This window comes from Pseudorasbora parva, chromosome 3, assembly GCF_024679245.1.
Source record: "Pseudorasbora parva isolate DD20220531a chromosome 3, ASM2467924v1, whole genome shotgun sequence".
NCBI classification, from domain to species: domain Eukaryota; kingdom Metazoa; phylum Chordata; class Actinopteri; order Cypriniformes; family Gobionidae; genus Pseudorasbora; species Pseudorasbora parva.
Window position 1 is genome coordinate 10,110,817 of NC_090174.1, and position 26,385 is coordinate 10,137,201.

Here is a 26,385-nt window from a genome sequence, read left to right on the forward strand (position 1 = left end):
GGTAAAACAAGAGTAAAAATAAAATGTGTGTAGCAAAAATAAATGATTTAAAAGACATTTAAAGAAGTTTTAATTTTTCATAATAATAATAATAATTATTATTATTATAACAATACAAAACTGTTTAAATCCGTTTTAATACAATTCAACCACTGGGGCATAAAAACATAAGCGATATCTATAGATACCGAGGACATATTGAGCATGCTCAAATACAATACTAGAATAAAACAGACATAAACACAACACCACATACTTGTCTGATTGTCACACTTTAGAGTTGAAGTGTCAAAAATGCTGGAAACTTATTTACATTTTAAGGATAGCTCACTTTCAGCAGAAATGCTTGCAGGAAAGATTGGAATAACATTATGCAAAAAAGGATCACTACACTTTTCTTTCCCCATATTTTACAGGTGAATCCTTTGGCACTGACATGAGGAGAGATAAGGGGAATGCCCCAGGGGTCTGTACTCGGCATATCACCATTTTGGCAGGCAAAATTACAAAGTTGTGGGAGAAATATATATTTTTACATTGTCTATTTACAGTACCACTGCACTGACAAAAATCTGTTTAAAGGAACGCTTGCCATGCCTCGGGCGGCAGAGATCAGCAGCTCCGTGTGATCATCTATTGGTGTAAATATATTAAAGTGAGCAGACAGCCATATCTAGGGCAACATTCATATGCTTCCAGTTGTTATTCTAACCACTTCTTTGTTGTGAAAGCCTCTATGTTAACAGGTTCAGGTCGAGTGTGTATGAGATTTGTGAGGCAAGGTGATACTGTGCTTTTACAGGTAAAGGTAAAAAACTGTATTCTGGGGTTAAATCCGAGTGCTTAGAAAGCACTGCCTCTGAGCGAGTTTAATACCATTTGATCTGAACAGCTTTTTAACCGTGGTTTCACACAGCCTTCGCCTGCCGCAGCCTTGATGACTATGCACCTACTTACAAAACACAGTGTGATTAAACATTCATGCCATTTTACTTCACCTGTGACTGCTGGTGGCTTTATCACACGCAGGCACGATTTTATGTTTTATGGGGACTTTCCATAGACATAATGATTTTTATACTGTACAAACTGTATATTCTATCCTACCCATCACAGACAACTGTCTGCATTTTTACATGTTCAAAAAACATTATTTAGTATGATTTTTAAGCTGTTTTTCTCATGTGGACCAAAAAATGTTCCGACAAGGACAAGTATTTCAGATATTAGCATCTTTGTGGGGAAATTTTGTCCCCATACCATGAGGTTTTACCTGGACTGCACGGAAAAGTATGTGAACGTTTGCAGAATCTGTGAAAATGTGAATAATTTTAAGAAAAAACGCAAGAATGTTTTTTTTGTTTTGTTTTTCGCTGTCCTGAATAAGATATTTTACATAAAAATACTTTATGAACCATTGATTCTTAATACTCTGTGTCATTCCCTGGATGATCCACAGCTGTTGTGTTTTGTGATGGTTGTTCATGAGTCTTAAATTGGCCAACGTTCTTCAGAAAAATCCTTCAGGAAGGCACATTAAAGGTCCCGTTCTTCGCGTGTTTTCAAAGCTTTGATTATGTTTGCAGTGTGCAATATAACATGAGTTCATGTTTCGCGTGTAAAAAAACACAGTATTTTTCACACAATTTACTTATCTGTACACCGCAGTTTCCTCTGTCCTAAAAACGGCCTGATGATTTCCTTGTTCTATGAAGTCCCTCCTTCAGAAACACGTAACGAGTTCTGATTGGGCCAGCGCTTCCCGTGTTGTGATTGGACAGCAGCTTAGCGCACTTTGCCCGGAAAGGTCCCGCCTCTTACCATAACGGGGAGATGCAAGCGCTGAATGTGTGCTCTTCTCCACGTGGGAGAGCAACAAGACCACGCCCCCTATTTTGCGTGTTCTTGTGGGCGGAGGGCTAGTCAACAAACGGTTCTAGTGACGTCATTACATCCCTGCACTTCCTGCTGTAGTCCAAACCGGCCGTTCGCTGTAGGCTTTGAAAGGGAACTTCTGTTAAATAAAATATCTCGCTTGGCATTGAACTTTGAGCTTTATAATTTTACAGGTATTATTTATTCTCTAACAGCAACATTACACACTAACTAAAGTTTGAAAGATGGAATCGCGAAGAACGGGACCTTTAAGAGCTTTTCAATAGGATAAACATGTTTTTTTTTTTTTTTAATATATACTTTTTTTCATTTAGTACTGCCCTTCAGAAGCAAAGGCAGATACTTACAAGTTTCCCAGAAGAAAAATTAAGTACAAAAAGATTTCACCCCACGCCCCAAATTTTTGAACAGCGTAATTTAAATAAATTCAGCTATTTTTTTTGTCTTATGGACCAAATGTAAACATCTTTTGTGTAAAATATCTAATTTAGTACAGTACTAAATAAAAAATAAAGTGCTTTGCATGATCTCTCTCATTTTGTTAAAAAAATTCACAGATTCTGCAAGCGGTTCACATACTTTTCTTGCATAAATATGTTTGCTACATAAAGTAATGTCAATTTAGATCTGATTAAGACTGACATGAGTAGTCTTATAAAATCATCTACATGGTTTTAATGAGGGCCAAATATTCTGATCACATGACATTCATTTTATCCTGTAATTTGGCAATTAGCTCATGGACTAAATTAATCATCAATGACATTCCCCAAATGGCATCAGTAACTGGAAACATTTGCATTGTGTTAAACCAATGCTCTATTTTTTCATTTTTTTTAAACTCCCCTACAACCATCTGTCATTTAGAGACCACTAATTACGAGCTAATCAATTCCCACTTGTAAATACAATCCAACTACAGAAGTAAAATGGATTGAAAATGCAGTTTCATGTTGTCTTCAAATGTGCAACGTCATCGTTATATATGCAAATATGGCTAATTATTGTGCACTGAAACATGCAAATAAGTACTGAACTGTTTGGATACATGTTCACATACTCATTTCTATCAGGGAAAAAAGAAATGAAGAAAGAAACTACTTTCATCTTCTGTGTAGAAAATGAAAGCATTTCTATGTGTTATAATTACAAAAATGAAAAGCCAAAATAAACCAATTATTTCTCTAATCTTTCCACCTTAAATTGGTGTGATTAGATTTATCAGCGCCCACAAAGTGAGATGCTGAATTACAATCATCATAATATTTCCTGCATGCCTGTTTAATTGCAAAATTCATTTATGTCACAGTGAGAGGCCTCTTAGGCAAATGTACAGGCCCCTCAAAAGAAGCAGGAAAAGATGAAAAAGCAAAGAAATGAAAGTGAATTGTGAGAGGCAGTGTGTAAGAAGTGTTGTGGCTGCCTTGCTGTAGCTACAGGGGAGCTGTGAGCATGAGGGGTCTCATCCATCACATCACATCCATCAGATCCCAGAGGACTGGACACAGCCCTCATGCTCCGGCAAAGCTGGATAGTGGGTATTGCATGAGTGTGAGAAATTCAGCACTTGTTCTATAACAACAGCATTTCTTGATTTGCTCCGAGGGTGTGTGGATCGTTTGTATCTAGTGATTAATACACCCATGTGAGAGTCGGTTTGAAAGCTTGTTTGCTGCAGATTTGTAGGCGTCCCTGTCTCTGACCCTCACCGCTGGCTCTGACACTGAATATGAGTTTGAAATGTAAACAATATACAAATATATACTTGCTTTTCAACATGTTTTTGTGATGGCAGGACACATTATCACAGCCACCGGGGGATACAGTTTGTGTACATGATCCACAACAGTGCTTAGGTAGGTGGTACGTGTCTGTGTTCTGACACCTTTCTATCAGAACCAAAGGGATAGTTCACTGAAAAATGAAAATGTGATGTTTTCTTACCCCCAGTGCATCCAACATGTAGGTCTCTTTTTTTCTTCAGTAGAACACAAATGAAGATTTTTATGACTGTGTGCCAGTCATATAATGATGTGAATGGGTAACAATTATATGAGAGCAAAATATAATGAACATGCTTAGACAACATGCACAAAGAGCCCTGTGGCTAATGACGACACATTGATTTCTTAAGACATAACACAATCGGTTTGTGTGAGAAATCGAGCCGTATTTATATCATATTTATAAAAATCTTAATTTGTGTTCTACTGAAGAAACAAAGACACACATGCTGGATGCACTGGGGGTACGCAGATAAACATCAAATGTTCATTTTTGAGTAAACTATCCCTTTAGCTGCTTGAGCAATTTGAGCTACAGTAGCTTGTCTGTTTGACCACACGGGCCAGCCTTCGCTCACCACGTGCATCAATGAGCCTTGGCCACTCATGACCCTGTTGTCGGTTCACCACGGTTCCTTCCTTGGACCCCTTTTGCTAGATACTGACCACTGCAGACTGGAAACAAGCCACAAGAGCTGCGGTTTTGGAAATGCAGAGTCATCTAACCATTACAATTTGGCCCTTGTGAAACTCACTCAAATCCTTATGCTTGCCCCCTTTTCCTGCTTCTAATACATCGACTTTGAGGACAAGATGTTCACTTGCCTGATATCCCCCCACCGCCGTGATGAAGATAATCAGTGTCATTTTACAAAGGTCATAATGTTATGCATGGTCAGTGTATATTTTTATATATATATATAGTTAACCAAAGCTACAAATTATGTGCCTTAAAATATCTTTATTGTAATTCGAAAAATGCAAAAATTGTCTTCCCATGTTTGAATAGGGGTTTCGGCTGGTCAGTAATATTTATTATTATTATATATTTTAAAAATATTTTTATATAAATCTGCCCCATACACAGCGAGATAACCCAGGGTGCAAATCCATGGCTAACAGGAGACCTAGACACCAGCATACAGCAGGTAAAGAGTAAACGTGTGATTTGTGTGTGTACTCCATCATATCTGTGTTTGTAAGGGGACAAGCAGCGGTGCCCAGAGCACGGATGTCAGGCCTGACTCTTTTGTTAATACAGCTACACATAGGACTACCTTATCTATGGGCCCCAGGCAAACCACCCCGAGGATTGTGTGTGTGTGTGTGTGTGTGTGTGTGTGTGTGTGTGTGTGTGTGTGTGTGTGTGTGTGTGTGTGTGTGTGTGTGTGTGTGTGTGTGTATGTATGAACACAGAAGCAGGAAGAGCCTGTCTGAGTAGAGTTGTTCAGATTGCAGGACAGTATGTCAGTGTCAAGGTAATTACTGTAATGTACTCCAATTACTTCCCTTTTAGTCTCATTCACTGTCTGCCATTTAAACTGATACTCACTACACCGATAGACAAGGCAGCAGCACATGGTATTGTCACTGTAATCTCATCCAATACTATCACAAATCAGAAACCTTCACTACTGTATCACATTTAGCAGCTGTATAATCATGTCTCTCCAGTGGTAGAAATAGCCCTTACGAAAGGATAATATATTTACCAATATATTACTTGAAATATATTATAATATATTGTAAATACATGGAATAATATATTGATTGTATTATACAATATATTATATATTCCTGTAATATATTGCAGAATGTACAAATGATTGCCGCTTTCATATATTGCAATATATTGGAGAATATAAATATTAAATCCCATATATGTGAATATATTGCCTAATGTATTACATGATATTTTCCAATATACTGCAATATATTTTTGTTTCGTAAGGGAGCCTGGCTTCAGTCACGGGGATTTTTTTTTTTTTTTTTTTTTTTTTTTTGCATAATTCTGGGGCACATTCATATGACTGGAAAACTAAACATGATGTAACTACAGAAGAGTCAAGTATTTTTGGTATTTTTCAACATGAAAAATACAGAAACTCTTTAGTCATTTTTTGGACCGAGATGGTAACAGTCTAATCAGATTCAATGATTTATGCTAAGCTATGCTAAAAGTGCTACCGCCGAACCCGGAGATCGGCTGAATGGATTCGAAAAAGTTACACTATTTAACTCTAGGAGAGTTGGAAGTTGGAAAATGACCCTATTTTCATAAATATTGGCGAGTGCCTTTAAGGGCCAGATTTACTGCCCGGCCAATGCAAAGCCTTCATTTAGCGTTAAAAAAAAACTACTGTCAGGATTTACTAAAAACTAAAAACACCCAGTGAAAAATCATGCTCAAAATTCATGGACAGGGTTATTTTTTACAGCTGAACTTATTGCATATGCATTTGTAAGAGTTTCAGACACTACATTGATGGGAGGAGAATATTTAAATTAATCATGCAATGTGATTTACTAAGGTTTGCCCATGTTAATTTACTGGTGTTTGTGCCATTATTTATCACACAAAAAACAAACAAATATTGATGGAATATAAAAAAAATTCTATCCACGCACCTTAAGACTATACTACCCATTGAACAGTCTGTATTTGCATGCACAACAGTCTTGTTTTCTTTCGCATCAAATGGCGTCTATCTTGATTGAAGTCTATTAGCAGAAAAAGCACAATTAAATGCGTAACATTATATACTAAACAGACAATGTGGAGAAATTTGAATGATTAGCATTCTAATTCTGTGGAGTTCTCGGAAGCAGCTTCCGTGTGGGCCTGCGATGAGTCATAATAAATTTAATCATAGAAAAAAAATATCCTGCTATGTTACAATTACCAGCTGGATGCCTTGGCATTGAGTAACACCATGGTAATCACCGGAAAAAAGTGATCTTTTCTTAAGCGAACATAAGCGAACACATACCACAGGCTTTCTAATAAACATGCCCTTTCGACAAGCACTATAGCAGAATACAAAAATAGGTGTGACCTTTCAGTCTTTGATAATTGAATAATAAAGACCAGTTCAAAGACATGTATGAATAATCCAGCACTCTCAGCTCAGTGACATCCATCGATAGTGCACAGCAGAGAGCATTTAACACGCAGGCGTTTCTAACACGCCACTAAGGGGGCCGAGTTCAAGAGTGTCATCAACACAGGCATGTAATCGGAAATCTCAATATATTTGCATTTGTATTTATACTCCGTGCCAGAACTAGGAGGGAAAATGCATTTATAATGTCACCTTTAGCATGGAGCCACCCCCGTCTGATTTAAGCATATACACACACACACACACACATATACCAATGCACGCCGACACTGATGTAAGAGTATACCTAGAATTGGTCTAATATTAATTTGCTCATTAATTTGTGGGATATATTTGTCAGTACATGTAACGTTTTGGACATTTAGCCAATGGGCAATCCTTCTTGGTACTGCGAAGCATAGCATGTGTGTACTGGAATCAGTCTGCGGCCTTCTCAACATGCCATTTCCTGCTATTGTTTGTTTCAACAGAACGGTGCCATGGAATAGAGGAGAAATTGTATGCACAATTTTGTCATTTGTGTGACAGTAAAATGAATACGAATAGGTGATAAAATGACTGGACGCATTTTATAACAGCACCCACAAATTTGCGCCTTGGATCCTCCTGAGATACTAGAGAAAAACAATTGTTGTGAAGACATGGGAGTGTTTTTTTACCACTTCTTTTGGTGCGAGAGATTGCAAGAAGGGGGGTTTGGGGGGGCTTAGAAGATTTTGAGATTGTATTGATCTGCACAAAAATGCAAGATCAAAAACATGAAAATGAAATAGCTTCAGGGAGACTAAGAAACGAGTCGATAGAAAATGCTCAGGCAAAAATGGCTTGAAACTACCTATTGTACTCGGAGTCTCTCTCGCTGTGGTAATAGTAGATGATGTTGAGCAACTAGCAGGAGTGGGAGGGGACAGCATCCTCCCTTCTCTGCTGGGAGCCAAGGACTTCTACATGATAGTCTTAAAATGTGGATGGTTTGGGATAAATATTAACAATACACTTTGGTAAACCACTAATATACAAGCTTGTTTTTTCCAGACGGTTGCACAGAGGAGTTCTGTTATCTTTCAACATGACTGATTTATTGAAAAGCTACTCTACAAAAAAGTATAACTGTTTGACTAGTCTCTCAAAGTCAGACTTAAAGGAGAGGTTAATCAGATATGTGTGTTGTGAAGGTCCTAAGTGTAATACTTAAAGGGATAGTTCATCCAAAAATAAAAATTCTGTCATCAGTTACTCACCCTCAATTTGTTCCAAACCTTTATGAACTTCTCCATTAATTGTTTAGTTTCCCATATTCTTCAAAATATCTTATTTTGTGTTTAGCACAAGAAAGAAATTCATACCAGTTTGGAACAACTTGAGGGTGAGTAAATGATGACCAATTTTTCATTTTGGGGTGAACTATACATTTAATGGTTGTTTAACAGACTTATACAGTGTGTTTTAGAAAATGTGTGCAAAATTACACAAGCAGCTTTCTCTTGGTTAGGGCAGCTAATTAGTGTGACCAAAAATATGAGCAAAAACTGCAAGAGAAATGTTTCCGACCTTGTGCGAGACCCCCGGATTCCTATTGGAATTACTGGATATTTTTAGCAAAACTTTCCAGAGCAACAATTAATGTAACTGTACCTTTACCGGCCACATCCAAACCAGATGCGAAGCATTACTGTCCACACCAGATGTGACACAACTACGAGACTTAAAAAAATCAATCAAAAAGATCATGTGGGCAGAGTCTCTCTTCAAGCCCACAGCACCCACAATGAAAATGATAAGTACATAATCAAATTAATTTCCAAGCTTAATATACATACTGAGTAACTGAAACAATCTTTGTCAAAGAATACGCCATATCAAGATCTGAGGTGAGTTGTCGCTTTCAGTACGTCCATAAAGGTCACACAACATTATATTCAAACTCAAATATTCAAATCCTTAAAACATTAGATAAAGCACTTAGGCTGACATGCCTAGATGTTTGGTCTGGAAACTCATCATTGACAGCTCAATCCGAGGGGTGGGATAAATGGTTGTCTTTCAGACTCCCTCTGCATGGCGTGCGCGCAATTGGATAGCGCTACAACCAACCAGAGCAACGAAGGTGAAGCAGAGCTAGTTGACAGATTAAACTTTCACCGTATCCGGTCGGCAAAACTCAGAACACATCTTCCCTTCTTAAGAATGACTTCAGTGCTGTTCTGTGTTCTTTTCTCAGAGAAAAGCTTAACTCTAAAAGCTTGACTAAGTCTTCCAGAGTCATGGTCAAAGCTGATTCGAAAGCCCGCGTTTCGCTTTCTGTGTTTACTAGAAGCACGCAAGCGCAACTCGGCCGTCATTATGTTAAGCCCCTCCCACCGACTCTATACACAATGTGATTGGCCCGACCAGAGTTATGCGATTACAGCTCAGAAGGGTATTGAGAGTTGCTAGACGACACTCACGGGCAGATTAGATTTGCTGCTGCTAGGGTGCGTCTAGATTTCTACATAACCAGTACAAGAGATTATAATTTTGGAGTGTCTATTCACACCAAGTGCAAACAGCATGCTTTGTTGGCAAGTGCTATTCACACTATAGCTCCGCCTAACAATGCCTGGCTGTGCCAAACAATTTTTTTTTTAAAACGCCCACAATTCAACATCCTCAGTGGCGCAATCAGTAAAGCGTATGGCTAATGGATCATTGTTTTGTCACGATCAACATGGCTCAAATTCGCCTTTTGCAGAGCTCGCTCTTCTCTCTTTTCTCATCACATATCAAATCAGAAAGGCATTTATTTTCAATAAAAATTAAGAAAATGTTCTAAATGTGGAAAAAAAGTGCCCTACAAAATGTTTAATAATAATAAAAGCATTTATTGAGTAGGGTTAGGGACAGGTGTAAGGAGGGCTATTGGTGTTCATCTATTTAATGATTTAAATAAAAATTATAATTCACACTGTTATTATTGCATCCTGTTTATGTACAACAATACTGATGTGCAAATAGTATGCATCTTTTAAAATAAAGTATAAATTACATGTAATTGCTATTTATATTTAAAAAAAGAACTGCAACTTTATATGGCTTAAATAGAATATATCACTATTTTTACTTATTAAATATAATCTAAAGATATTTGCACATAAAATTTAGTTGCTAGTTACACTTGGTGCAACTATTCTACTTACACTTAGTGCAAATAGCCGCTGCCTTATAATTTCCATACATTGTATGTGTTTCTTTCAGCCGTAACATCACATAAATAGAAACCGTTTCTAAAACATAGTTGTCATGTGGAACAAGATATTTGTCTGGTTATGACCAATTGTGCCACACAAGTTCATTATAGTCCATTATAGGTCATAAACCCCGCCCTCTCCATGTAATCGAATGGTACATGAAACAACTAAATAATCAAATTACACTTCAAATACATTTTTAAGACAAATTTTTGGTCGTTTTTATCACACTGATGTAAGTTCAAATGTTCACTTGATTTTAGTTAGTTAGTTATTTGATGCTATAAAAAAAATCAGTGCAGGATGTCAGATGCCACCCTACGTTCTTGTGGTCACACTTTAGTGCTTTAATGCGGCATAAACTAGTAGAAGTCCTCTGTGGAGCCGGCATTATCAAACATGTACATCAAGGGCACATAGTGGCCACAGTGGGGTGCTTATGAGCACTCTTCTGAAACCTAAACATTCAAGGAGAAAAGTTGCTGTGTTGGGTTGGTGCGGACTCTCAAACAGAGTTTTGATTGTCTTTATACTTTTTTGAGAAATCCGTCGTAGTTGCCTCTGTAAATTAAACTGGGAAAAGAGAAAGTTGTAAAGGAAATAGACACCCTTAACCACAGCGGCTTATTTGTCAGAATGCACTGCAGCACAGCACACTGGCATGAGATGAATTACATTAGGACTGAAAAAAAATATACTGAAATAATTTAAGCTGTTGGCAATACAAGAATGGATTTTTGTAGCATCAACTTCATAACAGATGAACTAATTATTCACCAGGTAGTGATCTTTAAGAAGGTTTGTAGTCAGAATAACAGCTTGATTGCGGTACATAAGCACATGCCAAAATTCACTGCAGAATTGAAGTGTTTCTTTACAGCTATAATGATTCTGCTCTCCGGCTTGGTAAGCTAAAGCTTTCAACAATCTTTATTTAGGACGCTCTTTAAAGACCTCGTGAAATTACTCACAGAGAGCAATTCTTTCCTGTGCAGGGGGATTGTATTTAGTAGAGACAATATAGGAACACATCCCTTCCGATACCCAGCAACTACTGAATTGTCCATAGCTATAACTTTAATCGACTGTTGTGATAAAAGAGAATGTAAAAATGAATGAAAAGTGTCTATTAGAGAATTACATTTAGATCGGCTCAGGTTACATCAAAGATTTCATTTTACATGGGGCGGCTATGGTTCAGTGGTTCATGTAGGTGGTCTACAAATCGAAAGGTTGGTGGTTTCTTCCCTGGTTCCACCTGACCAAGTGTTGAGGTGTCCATGAGCAAGACACCTAACCCCAGCTGCTCCCGATGAGCTCCCGCAGTCAGTGTATGAATGAATGAATGAATGAATGAATGAATGAATGAATGAATGAATGAATGAATGAATGAATGAATGAATGAACAGGTAATGTAAGGCAATATGTAAAGAGCTTTGGTGGCCATGGGTCTATTGAGAGCGCTATATAAATGCAGTCCATTTAAAAGTTTTACTTTTGTATGTTGAGCACAAGAATACAATGGCCAATCAAAGACATTTAAATTAGTCACAGATGCAAAAAAGAAATCATCTGAAAACACTAGAGTTCAATGCATGCTCACTGGGTGCGTTTACATGCACGTTCTTAAGCCGATTATACCTAAAAAGCCAACAATCAACACGGTCATGTAAATGTGGTAACCCGTTTTCTTTTACTGGAGTAATGTCATAAACGATGTTAAGCGAAAACCGGTTGACGTTAAGCAAAAACCGGTTACCCCAATTTTGCGCGACATGTAAACACATTAACCTGCTTTCTGTCGGGATATTGAAGTGCGCATGTGTGATAGGTGACAAAACCCTACACTTAGAGCAGATTTAAACGCATCTAGACAGAGTGAGGTAGCGTTTTGCGTGAAATAAGGACATATCACGAACGCAGACTCTTTTAAGACCAAGAAAATTGTAAAGATGTGTTCTCATCTCATGCAGCAGAAGTAGAAGAGGTTCAGTCAAAACACTGCATCTGTAACTGCATGAGGGATAATATGAGCCGCGAATATCTCGCTGATATGGTGTACGCTTTATTTAACATCACAACTGACATAACATTTGGAATACTCTGAGTCAGATACGGACATGATTATGTTTGACGTCATTACAAGGAAAGAATACGGTTTATTTATAAAGTCATGTAAACTCATTTTACTTGCGTTGTCAGTTTACTGGTTTGCATGTAAACGGGGAACACTGGTTATTTCAATAAGCTGATATTTATGAGTTATCAGCTTACTGGTGTGCATGTAAACACACTCACTGACATTCTGCACTCAGATCTGCACGTTCAGTTGGCTGTACTGATCATAATGGGAGTTTATGCGAGACTAAGAACGTTTTTTTGCCTGCTTTCTGTAGTTTATTCCCAATTTGAATAAGCATTTCGTTTTTTTTCATGCTACTAATTGAACCAATGTGAAGTATTGATTTACTAATGTGTAAAAGAGCAATAAACTAAGACCATTTTATGTCCTCACCAATGTCACCCCACCATCCCCCACCCCACCTCACACACACACAATATTCCAGCAAAGTGAGAATAGGCTTGTTTTTAGCAGTGAAGGAATTGCTATTGGTCACATTCAAAGTATATTATTGTGTAAAGTGCACCGCTATTAAAAAAGACACTGGATCAAGCTAATATTCATGTCCGTGGTTGTGTATTTGAAACTGTCAGGGAAAAGAGAAACTTCACCTTTACTGTGACTGTGATGCATTTGCATGAGGTCAATTTAGAAATCTGTTTCTGCATATCACAACAGTGAAACATATATTGGTTAGTGTCATGAGAAGCGTTTAGCTTCTATCTTGGTCAGGATTAACCAAGCGGGGAAGAAAATGTCGTAAATGTAGCGCAATAAGATTTCAATTGACTTTGACAGAATGGTGCTGCATGACCAATTTGCTGTAATGATATAATCCTTGGCGGCACAGACGGCCATGTTTTATGAGCAAAAGAACTTGGCAAGTAAACCGTACTGTTTTGCCAATACTGCTATTGCAAACATAAAATTAAGTGGCATCCTCAGGTGACAGCAGTTGTGTTGCTTTATACAAGTTCTTTTTGAGCAAAGCTCTCAATTCATTACTCTAAAGACCACAGAATAACAAACATCAAAGTCTTGAATATTCTTGCTTAAGCTAACAAACCTTTAAGCTCATTGAGCAATTTTATGAGTTAAATACTGTAAATCAAAAGGACTTGGTATAATAAAGAATAGTTCAGGAAACGTGTGCCTGGCCTTGCGTGTTTGGCGGGATGCGAGAAACAGGACACTGCGTTTACTAAAATATGTAAAATAAAAGGATAGGGGCTGTGGTTGATTGAAATCTCTCTGTTTTAGTGCTTCAATTCATCTTCTTTACAATAGGCAGGGAAGAGAACAAGAGACCTTTCTCCTTTGGGTATAATAAATGTCATGTCGCATTTCGAACAGCTAATTAGCAGTTCCTTAAAGGGGTCATATAATGGTACAAGCACTTTTACAAGCTGATTGTATGGGAATGTGTGTTGGCAGTGCCTTTACACAACCATCCTATATGATAAAAATCCATCCAGTGTTTTTTTTAAATCTCCTTATATGTTTTCTGCTGTCTCAAATCGAGCCGTCAAATGGATGCCCCTCCCACGACTGTTGATTGACAGCAGCGTTTCAGCACAGACCCGCTCTGGGTGAGCTCTGTCATCATCATAGTCCGCCTTTGTTGATGCGCTGGAGCAGAATGGCGTCTAAGCGATTGTGGTGTTCTGGTCTTGGGTGTAATAACGAACACAGCAGTCATATTGATGTTCCTAAATCCAAACCGCTGAAGACACAGTGACTGAGTTTTGTTTTCGTTTTATGTTCGCGTGAACCGCAAAGCATTTCTCACCAGACTGCTTTATAACTGAGGGTCAGTATTAAGCAGGTTTTGCTAAGAAGCTGCTCCTGAATAAAATATTCAGATCTGTACCAGCTATTTGTGTTCCTGCTGCCCCTCCAAAAGAAGTGAGTGTAGTTTGAAACGCGTGCACGCGTGCTCTCTATGTATTACATTATGCGATATGGTTATAGTGTTATTACAAACTATGTACGCTGGTTTTAAAGTTAACGTCGATGTGGTAACACTACACCAGGGGTTTTCAAAACCATTCCTGGAGCCTCCCCAGCACTGCACATTTTGGATATCTCCCTTATTGGACACACCCAGCTCAGCTCATGGAGTACTAAACTAATCAGCTGATGAGTTAATACAGCTGTGTTAAATAAGACACTAATAAGGGAGACATCCAAAATGTGCAGTGCTGGGGAGGCTCCAGGAATGATTTGAAAACCCCTGCACTACACTAAGCTTAATTATGTAGATGGTTTATAACGGTGTCTGTTACTGTAAAATAGATCGTATTGTAACAGTTATTTCAATGCATAGATAACATTACGCATGACAAACCGACATTAACAGAAAAAAAGTTTTTATTGGCATTAGCTGCAATAATCTGTCAATGAACTATCAGTAAATGAATAGGCATACGTATCTCAGTATGCTAACGTTACCCTGCCAGTACATAGAGATAGATCAAAGTGACATTACGTTAACCAACCATTCAGAAACATCCAGTTTAGCCTTAAATGTCGAATTTCGTTGGGGCTGTCATCTTGTCCCTGGTCCGACTCCGATTCAAATTGATATGGTTGCACAGATCTGTCCTCACAGACTCCCATCACTATTCTTTCGCCTCTACTGTTGTCAAGGGCTGTGAATACAGCATTACTTACGAGCTTACTTGCCATGACGTTTTAAGCTTGATGTCGACTAGTTGCTGGCCTGTAGAGGGCACAACAGGATAAGCAATTTCCTGACACACAGGCTCTGTTTTTAACAGTTAAAAATGACAAATAAATGCATACTCCAAGAGCTCTCAACAAGACCGGTTTGAGTATACCATCTGGATGCTTAAAAATGATCGGGAGAATGCACACTTATTGTACACGTAAGTTAATCATCGCGCTCAACTAATGCGTGCTGCATTGCAACGCACACACATAGCCGATCGCACATCACGCGGAGATTGCGCGCCTCACACAAAACCTTCAGTAGCGCAGAAATGTATTGTCAACACTGTTCTGTGATTTATCAATAAAATAGCTTAGAAACTGAAAAATTCTAGCATATATTTCTTGATAACTAAAACTCACAGCTTTACTATTAGTAGAGATGCTGGCAGGTAGAATTAATTCACACGCAATCAATCACTAATGCATTCATATCTTTATCTGTATCTTATTCAGAAATCTGTGAGAAGTATAACGACCATAAGCCAAAAGAATTGATACAAAAGCTGTTATGTAGGAGCAATAACCTTACAGGCAGTGCTGTGTCATGTGCCATAGCTGTCCTGTGCTCAAGAAGACCTGTGTTTGCGTCTCAGCTCGAGACTCAGGCTTATTTGTTCATTAATGACATCATCAGCGACTAGTCGATGTCAACTCAACTTTCATCACATAAATGTGGACTTAAAAAAATCAGAAGTCGTTCAACCCCTAATGTGTAGCAAGTCTGATCATTTTTATAGTTAATTGGTTTGTTTGGATCCAAAAATAATTGATTCACCAATTTGAGTCCATGCAGTGTGTCATTTTTAAAGTCGCAATGAAATGGAATATTTTCTTCTGTATTGTGACATAAATCTGATTGAAGTCAATGGATTCATGAAGTTTAAATGATTCATGAAATGATTCATTCATTCATTACAAAAACCTTCACTGTTCTGAGGATTTATTCATTCATTACAAAAACCTTCACTGTTTTTATTCCAGAATTATACGAAATGTATAAACAGAATAAATAATTAAATACTAGAATATATTGCTTGTTTAAATAGCTTCAATATAGTGGTTACATAAGGGTTACCAGACGGTTGTTAGCAAAATAAACCCTGACAGGCTGAAGGGTCTTGCATCACAATGAAGGAGTTTATTCTGCGATAACAACCGGCTGGATGTACATTATCCCGCTTATTACACAGCTACTTACCACATAATTAGACATTAAATACTGTCCTAAATCTAAATATTTTATTAGCTCTCTAAAAGCAAAGTTTCCACGGGGAGAGTAGTTGCTAACAAGCGGCAAGTTCAAACTACATTTAAGGGATCGTTACAGTTATACCACTTACTACAGGGTATTTTACCACATAAATAATTATAGGGATAAGAGATATTGATTTGAGATTAAACTGTTTTAAAATCATACGTGTTTGTTTTTCTTATAATCCATTATAGTGCACAAAACAATTATCTCAAAATGGCGGCAACTGCATTAGTAACAAGAGAGTGATTCCATGATACATAAATTACATAATTAAATAATTGTACACTGAAAAAAAGGTGTGTTAGATTTACATGATTTAATCATGTACATCAGTTCCACATGAATCAATTAAGTTAAACAAACATAATTTGTTCACATAATTTCAACATCATAAAATTAAGTCATTTTTAAGTAACCCAATTGAGTAGTCTCAAAATGAGTGTAATATGGCTTCCTACAACAGTGGTGTGCACAGGGGGCTTGAGACCCTGCCTCTTTAATCAAAGCGCAAGATTATTTTGTTTTTGTATATTTTTGTGGTCACTTGACTGATTTATAAGTCTACTAACTAGCTTTCATTCTGATAGTCAGCAATAGCACATAATGAACATGTCAAGTACTATGAAATGCCGATATGAAATATTGACTGTGCTGTGTCAGTCCACAACCTAAGCATTAGCTCCGTTCTTCTCCACTATGGTAACCCAGTATAATTTTAATGGATCGAAATATTCCAACTTAATTAAACAATATAAAGTCTCCCCCTTATCTAATTTTGCCCAAAAAACACATAAAATAACACTTAAGTTCAACAATTTTACTCTTCTCATCAAGTCCCAAGCGAAGCATGCTGGGAACTACAGTTTCAGCAAAAATCATGTTTGAGTACTTAAATGGTTCACATTCACCCCAAATAATGTAATTGCACATTTTAGAGAATTACATTAATCGAAAGTAAAGAAACCACGTTTAAAAAAAGAAACAATTTTGTTGCATGGATCACAAATAATAAAATTAAGTTAATTGGACAATGTGGGTTTTCCTTTTTTTCAGTGTACACAACATTTTGATTTGAGCTTTTATATTTTATTAGCTTACTAAATGCAAACCGTCAACTTGGGAAAACCATTCCTAGCAATCGTAAAGCGCTGACTTCAGTGACAGTTACCCAGATGAGCTGGCGTTCTCAGTTTTTACCAGGATGACACCGCTGGATGGTGCGATCAACCAATCACAATAGAGTATTCCACAGAGCCATGTAATAACAGCTGGTAATATATCGTAATTCCTCAAATAAAGACCGGGGCCTTTATTTACCTGAACTGCCGATGGGAACCGGCTTTTATTTGAAGCAGGCTTTTATTAGGGGCAGGCCTGTATTTCTAATTCCATCTGTTTGAAATATAACTGCTTTAAGTAAACCGTTTTCAAATTAAAGTGATCGTTCCAGTGGACCAATATCATTGAATTATTTAAGAAACATGTGCAAAAATATCACCATACAACAACATAATACAGATTTTTTGTAACTCCGCGTGCAGCGCCGCATCCGAAGATGAACGAGTTCTCGTCGAATCTAGCCGAGCATGACGTCTCATCACACTGGCCCCCAGTTTGCACATTAGGTGCTTATATTTACTGAATGAGCCTACAAAAGCAGAGATAAGCCATTTTAAATAAAGATCCAGGTTTAAGAAAATAAATGAATAAATCACGACACTAAAGGTTAGTGAAATTAGGAAATATTTAAAAGATTGTTAATTTAGTTAATTTAATTTTGTTCTTATGTCACAAGTAGGCTAATAATATCAAGCCAAGGTTTAATGAGGTTTACACGATTCTTTTGTGGTGTGTATTTTGGTGAAATGTACTAAAATAATCATAATCACTTGTGTACATTAGCCCACTTCTTCTCGATGCTTTTTCCTGTTGGTTTATAGAACAATTACTCCGAGTCGCCCTCTATCGTTTCAAATAATAGCACAACGGCGAGCGCGTCAAGTATAAACGCCTCGTCCGTTTGGGGAGGAAAAGTATCGCAAAGTACATGCGAAAGTATAAACAAGGCGTGAGACGCAGAGCTGAGCTTCGAGGCTTGTGTGCGACCCCCTTAAGACATAAAAGAGACGAGAGGCTAATATTAGGTGCGTCTTAATCAGCTCCCTAGTTCAGTAGTCAGGGCACTGATCAGGACATACCGGTAAGTCAATGGACAGACTCCCTGATCAGTGCCCTGACTATTGAACTAGGGAGCAGATTGAGACGCAAACATCGTGAAGATCGATATTTGTAGCCTGCCTGACACGGCATTTTCACAGACGTCGCATCGGGGCGAGTGGCCTCAGGATGGTTTCGCTCCATCGTGATGTCGATCAGCCGTCACGGCAACCCTATTGAACATTACGATGAACTTGAATGCACATTAAATGAACGGCATTTAGGAGATTATCCACACCTTTTCCCCGGGCTTTTATTTGAGACCGGCCTTTATTTGTTCGTGCTGACCACGCCCCTGGTCACTATCAGAGGCCCGGCGTTTAATTGACTACAGGCTTATATTTGAGGAAATACAGTAGTTAACAACTTGCCTGTTGCTTAACTACTTTAAATTATGTTTAGCAGACTCACTTCCCCAACACTAATTATCTGTGTCTAAATGTTTTCCTTTACAAAAACACAAGCTCGAGGTGAACACTTGCACAGGTGGTGCGTTTAATTAAAACTATTTTATGGCAGAAGTATAAAAAAATCTAAGTGATGTTATTAAGATGTGAGAACATGGGGGCATCAGCAGTGGCCAATGTCAGCTGGGCTCTAACTAGGGCATTATGGGTGCATTGCTTCGCTGACGAGATTGAGTGTGATGTGGCCAGATGTGGCTGACCAGCAGAGCATAGCAGCGTTGAGATGACACCCCGCTGAGTCACCCAATCAGACTTGGCGTCTGTGATGACACATCCTATAAGAAGCGTGTCGAGATAGGGCTCACTGAACACAATGAGCTATAGGACACAGGGCGACGATACACGACCTTCAGGCAATAGGGGTTTTCTCTCTCAGAGTAATTGGAGTATATGTGCTTTCATAACCCTTGCCCTCTTCAACAAACATCATAACTCGCGGATCGTTCTGCATCTTGCAGCCGTTCGGTTGTCTCTAATGGCATGCGTGTGCTCCCTGAAAAGTTACTGTGCTCTCTTATATTATCCTTTATCTTGTCATAGATGGATGTGAGCGCTACCTCAAATATGTGGTCACTGTCCTCTCATTAGGCTGATGTGATACACAAATGTTAGCATCTCCATCATTTCTGACATATTCAGACAAGGGACGCAAATTCTTAAAAATAATTTATGAAGTCTCTAAGAGGTGAGATAACTAATAAAAACATGTAGAAAACATTGTTTCATCATTGCCATGATACAAAGACTATGATAACATAATTTATTAACCCTATAAAGCCTACTGTATCTAAATGATCAGCAAAAAATATATATTATATCTTCGGACTGCTAGTTTTATACTTTTTAGTAAGTAAAAGGTCTTTAAGGATCATTTCAAAAACATCACTCTTTAGGTCCTGCTATCCTTTGTCTTAACCAATTGTACATGTACTAAATAATAATAATAATAAATTATAAAGTAAACAAGAATAACTTTTATACTATTAGAAATATTTCAAGATAAGCACTTACTTGACTAAAGCATCTTAGGTTTATTGATTATCCATACATTATAACACAGTAAAAACTACAGAGATTTGATTATAAAGCGAAGCATTAGCACATTGGTTTACACTACAAGCAATTATAATTTCATTATATGTTTTTTATAATAAAAATATCAGCAACTGCATCAAATTGTCACATGTCTAGTCTTTGGGTGCGTCTCAATCTGCTCCCTAGTTCAGTAGTCAGGGCACTGATCAGGGAGTCAGACCATTGACTTATGTCCTGATCAGTGCCCTGACTACTGAACTAGGGAGCTGATTGAGACGCAGGCTTTGTTTTCCCCATGTTCTTCCTGGTTTCAGTTTTGTCACATGTTCCTTTGTTCTAGTTTTCCCGCCACAGTCAGTCCCCTCGTATGTAAGGTATTGTCAGTTAGTAGTCATCAGCGTCAGTATTTAAGTTCCTTGTGTTCTCTCTGTCCTTGTCCGGTCTTGATGTTATCACTGTTGATGTTACTTGATGTTCTCTATGTTTAAGTAAAGTGTTAGATGTTTCTTGGAAATCCAGCTTTTGTAAATAAAAATCTTTTGTGTTCGGAAGTCTTGTACGCTCCTTTGTCTTGGCATCTACACAGGGTAACACAAATTGCATATTTTTGATCAGTTTGCTCAGTATTTTTCCCTCCTTGAGGATGAGCTTCATGGGTCAGTTGTTCAAAGGTAAGATATTCTGATTCTGATTATCAGATTGGATCATATTTTGAAAATGGGTTGTTCAAAAGGTAAAAAAGGAATCTGAAATCAGATTAGATCACGGAATTCAATCCTAGTTTTAATCTGGATCAAACCTTCAGTTTGTGTTGTTCAAAACTTGTCAGTGGGATTTGGATAACTTTGATCCAAAAAAACAGGATTATCCTGATCCCAACAGGGGGTAGGATTTAAAGGTGGATTCCAGGAAGAAAATGTAGTCAAAATTTAAAATTAGCCATAATAAATTTGTATCATTTAGTGTATATACTTTTATTTATATTTTGCACTTGACTTGTGTAACCATTTTAACAGTGATAAAGTAGATAAAGTAGACACAGGCTACCAATTAAGCTATTCAGCAGTAAAGTAAAAGTTATAATAAATAAAATAATAAAAATTATCTTGTCCCCATAAAATTAACCCCAAACAGTTGTATATATCGAACTAAAATATATTAAATCCAAATAGTTTTTTTTTTTAAATAACTTTTTGTAAATGGCACAATAAGAGATGATGTTGATTGATGAATGTTGTTGTTTTGTGAGGAAACGCTAGGTGAAACTTTTCAGAGAGAACGCAAAAGCATTTGCAAATGAAATGCTTTCGCATCTCATTTTTTTCCATCCCTATGTTCCTTCAGGGACTCTGTAGAGCACTAGGAGTCTGGATTTGGCAAAGGTGTCTGATTTAAAAGGTGTGTATCTGGATCAGGGTGATCCAATCCAATTTTCCTTATGAAAAACCAGCACAGAAGTAAGACCTGATCCTGGTTAGCAAAACATAGGATTTCTAAATCCAGATCATTCTGATCCAGATTAAACTTTTTGAACAGCTAGCCCCATATTCTCACAATACTATGTGATCCATAAAAGTCAATATATCAATATAAAGTCATAAAATGTACAATAATAATAATAATAATAATAATAATAATAATAATAATAATTATTATTATTATTATTATTATTATTATTATTATTATTATTATTATTATTATTATTATTATTATTATAATGTTACCCCAAATTTTTGAATGGCAGTGTATCATGATTTCCAAAAAAAATTGATAAAAATAAATAAAATAAAATAACAATCTTAGAATGAAAGGATCATGTGAGACTGAAGACTGCTGAAAATTCAACTTTGCCATTACAGGAATAAATTACATTTAAATATATATTACAACAGGAACCAGTTCCTTTATCATTTCATTTTACTGTATTTTGATGAAATAAATGCTGCCTTGATGAGTCTACTTTCAAAAACATAAAATAAAGCAGAAATGTTTCCCAACATTTGACTAGCACTGTATCAGATATGATGTTTGTATGCAAAGGAGGAAAGTTGGGCGGTTTACGTTATATCAGATAGTTGGTATAAAGTGTTGATTAAAAAACTGCATGTTATTTTTCCATTATTACTTCAATGTTTGTTGACCAAATCACAATGTGATATGTGGATGCAATTTGCTTTCATGTGTGGACAAAAAAGGTCCTAAACTAATCCAATTAGTCAATGCAAATACTGATCCGAATTTGATTGACATTTCTGAATATAAAGTGCAATCTCACCACCACAAGGCTACAGTTGTTATAGGTGTTTGGTTAAAGGTATAGGTGTATATATATATATATATATATATATATATATATATATATATATATATATATATATATATATATATATATATATATATATATATATATATATATATATATATATATATATATATATAAATAATGTTTCATTATAAGTTTCTAAGTCATTCTGGTTCCTAAATATGGCCCCCTTCAAAGTATGTTTATGCATTTGATTTGGCCATTTTACCATTTGCTGTCGACTATAAAAATGAATAGCAAAAAGCTTTTCAGTAGATGAATCATATCCATGGTTTCATTAATAATAAACACTAACTATATTATAATTTTAGTCAGAGAACAGAGAAGAAAAAAAGAAAGAAAAAAAAACATTTAATGGGACAAGCCAACTATTCTGTCTTTGTACAATTCAACAGCTCAGCTTTCAGCTTGAAAACATTTTATTTAGAATAGTTTTGTGACCTCCTGGGTAGGCAAAGGATTAAATGGTGCCACTGGCTTGTGCCTCTCAACAGCTGTTTGCCTGAATGGCTGGAAACCAATTGTACATGTACTAATGTAGCCAATTTAATTTAAAAGACATTTAAATGCTAATAAGATACTCGCAATCTAGCATTGCCTCAACAGCTCTGAAGTAGCCTCCTGGTAGACCCAAATATTGTGATTTGCTTTAGTTATTACATGTACAAAACACCCTTATTCATGATCAATCTCCAATGGCGAGGCAGTAATTCTTACTCTGCTTTAGCTGTTAACATTCTAGATTCAAAATGTAATATTTCCACATGATTAATTCCTTTAAGATGCAATCTCTATAAATTACAAATGAAAACAGTAGAATGTCTTATAATGTACGAAAAATGAAAGGAACCTGATGGTGGGAAGGAATGTGAAGTCGGGGGCGACTTCAGCCAAGCTTAATTCATATTTAAAGACTTCCTTTATTACATCTTTAATAGCCTTTTTTGTTGGTATCCCTCAACTTTTGGCTCCCAGCACAGTTTAATTCACCTCCCATTGAGTTGACTGGCTCAGAGCTCTCCACTTCTGACTTTCATCTACTTTCTTTCTGCCCGAGCTTTTATTGCTCTTCAGCTTTTCCTTGGAGAATTAATGCCACCATATTAGACCAAAAAAAAAAAAAAAACTCCAATACAAGTGCATAAACGTATGAGGTCAGAGAGATTTACTGTTTGGATTTTAATATCATAGTAAACTGAAAAAACTACTGCAGATGAACTTTCATTGAAGATATTAGATTGGAAAAAAGGCATTAAATCACTCCCCTTATGACATGGAATAGAAATCAGGCAGCTGCTTCTTTACAATATCAATCAGGTTGATGGTCCTTTTTTGCTAAAATGCCACAGTATGAAGATAACTCTCCCAGATTTCACTTCCGAACTAGGGATAATTCTCTGCATATGCCATAACATTAAGAGGATTAGGTTCAGAAAATGGATCATGATGCCTGTAGTGACAAGCAGCACTGTACTCTGTCACTATATGGTCACATCACTGCAGATGAAATGCCCACATCTGCTCTATAATTTGAGCAGGTTTCTTTTAAAAGCTATATGACATATTCTATTAATTTACAAGTCCTCTATTTTAAAGATGCACTCAATATTGTATAATATTTTTAATTAAAAAGACTTTACACAAAGTAATGAACAGCACCTTTGAAAAAACAGTTAAAGTCATGTAGACTTAAAAAGTGAAAAGTCAGGTAACCTAATAAAAGTTGTGTTTTAATCTCATTGAGACACACATGTTGAACTCTGCATACTTTGTTTCAGTAACCTTATAAGAAATGTTTGATCACATCTGACAGCAAATATAACATTGTGATTTTGCATCCACACCACTAGGTGTCAGTACACCAAGACAACAAACATAAAAAAATTACAGTTCACCTTACTTTTTTTTCTCTTTAAAATGTGAATTATCATAAGAGCTAGTGCACACAGCATAGGCATACAGTAATTTAATAGAGCACTGAAAACGTATGTATCATTATTGTTCTCCAATATATCTAGGCGATCTAGAAAGTTTAACAATAATATAGTGTGCTTTTCGCAACATCACCTGGCCCATAATAACTGTCAAACTCTACTACAAATCACTTCGCCCTGTAGACGAACAGGCTAAAGTTCAGTCTATGTCAGATAAAGCTTAATGAACTACACCTGCTAAGGCTACACCACAGCTCTGTCTGCTCCTGTTTGGGTTAATGAGTTATCGAAGGCTAATTAATTCATGGTGAATTTCTAAATTGAAGTCAGGGAATTTCCATTACAATTAGAAGGACCCTGTTTATGAAGCGTTTCTTCGTCGTGCTTCAACGAACAGCTAATATCCTACCATCTATTTCTCTCATCCAAAAAGAAAAGAAAAAAAGAGCTAATTTTCCTCTGCCTTCAAGGATTTAAATAATAATTTATATACACAAGAACCCTAACCCTCAGATTCTTTTGACAATGAGAAATAAAATTAAAACACACAGGCCAGATGAGAAATATGCCTCACATCCCCTTGGCTCTAATTTGACAAGAACTGGGTCAAGCTCATGAGGAATTTAATTTGAACAGATGTCAATTAATACCCATTATGTCTTTACTTTGAAAAGCAGAATCCTTCTCATAATATCTTAAAGCCTGGCACTCCACTAGAGATTTAGTTAGATCCTTAGTGATTTGTGTCTTGTCTCTTGGAAATCAGTTTTTACCTTGTAAGGAATGTGAGTCAATTAGGGTTTTTTTTCTTTCTTTTTTCAGCTTTTTGGAACATGCAGACACAGAGACAGTAAATGACACAGGAATAAAGCCTGACTTGGTGAATACGCTCTACTATGCACCACTGTTTGGCTAAGACGTGACTTATTATGAGTATAATCCCTAATAAACCAACCCAAACACATAATAAGAAAAGGACTTACTTGAGTGTAAACTGCTCCACAGTTGAATTTGGGACCAAGAGCAGGTAGATGTTAAGGGTCTCTCCTGGCTTCAATGGCCTCTCTGGTAGCCTCAGGAAGAGGTTCTTGTCAAGCTGTTTGTCTACCACCAGTTGTTCCTGACTGGGCTGATACAAACTGATGCTCCCAATACGTAGAAGGGGTTGTTGTGATGAGCTCTCCCCTCTGGTTGCCCCTCCTCGGCGTGGGTAGCTATCCCCACACTCATCATTGCTATCTGGATCATGAAGGGTATAGTAAAGCTCCACTTGAAGGGTCTCCCCACTTAACTCCAGCCCATCTGTTCCTGAAGATTTTCTGCGACCCAATGGTGCTACATTAACATTAAACCACGTCGAAGGGAGGTCTAGTTGGGCCAAGCACTGTGCCAGATTCCCTTGGAGCCTGCATGAAGTTTTGATCTCCCGAACATCTCTAAAAGCATGCAGCCTCACACATGGAAGCTTGTCCTGAATCTTGAAGTCATCCCAGTCCCGTCCTGCGATATAGAACAGCACCTGAACCAATGGGTTACTAGTAAACACTCTAGACTGTACAATAAAGGCCCGGACCTTCCAGTTGACCGTTAGCCTTCCAGGAATGTCCAAAGGACTTGACGGCTGCAGTAAGTCCTTGGACAACATCTGGTCTTGGGTGAAAGGCCCAAGTGAGATGTTGACCGCAGGAAGCTCCTTGGTCTGGAAGACCACAAAGCTTTCGGAGCGCTGGAGAGGGTGTCCACGTTGGCTGCCATATGATGGAACTCGTGTCTCCTGGAGAAAGAAGGCCAACTGTGTGTTGGAGAGCTTAAAGTTAGCAGGGAGGTAAACTTCGGGTGGACTGGAGGTGGCGCTAGGAACAGGGACGCTGAAGAGGGCATCAGAACTGGTAGGGGAAACTTTACCAGCAACTGCAAAGACAAAACAAGAAGAAACAATGTTAAATATGCACTGATAATATTTGATAGTAGCCATATATCGAAATTGCTAACACAGGTTCAAATCAGTACAGCAGATTTACAAATTTAGAAACTCTAGAGTTCATGGAATTCTGCTCTTGCTTGACATTGAACCCTTAAGTGGGCACTTAAATTCATACAGCTTTACAGGTGAAGACCCTTGATTTACAGCACTGCAAGTGGCTCTTGGTGGGAAAAAAAAAATAGTGACGTGCTGGCTTGACAAAAAGCTTATTCACTGAATTAAAAGGAATTCAAGATCTTTTCTATATCAGGGAAATATTCTCCATTTGGCAAAAAAGCGAACAATG

At 37.3% G+C, this 26,385-nt stretch overlaps 1 protein-coding gene across 2 annotated transcripts in view; it reads right to left on the bottom strand.

Moving 5' to 3' along the window:
- Positions 1-26,385, bottom strand: part of tmem132e (transmembrane protein 132E) — a 497,444-nt gene that overhangs the window by 102,490 nt on the left and 368,569 nt on the right. For both annotated transcript variants that reach the window (XM_067437778.1, XM_067437777.1), the window contains exon 2: positions 25,099-26,026. In XM_067437778.1, coding sequence (XP_067293879.1) covers positions 25,099-26,026 — 928 coding nt within the window. The remainder of the gene's footprint in view (positions 1-25,098; positions 26,027-26,385) is intronic.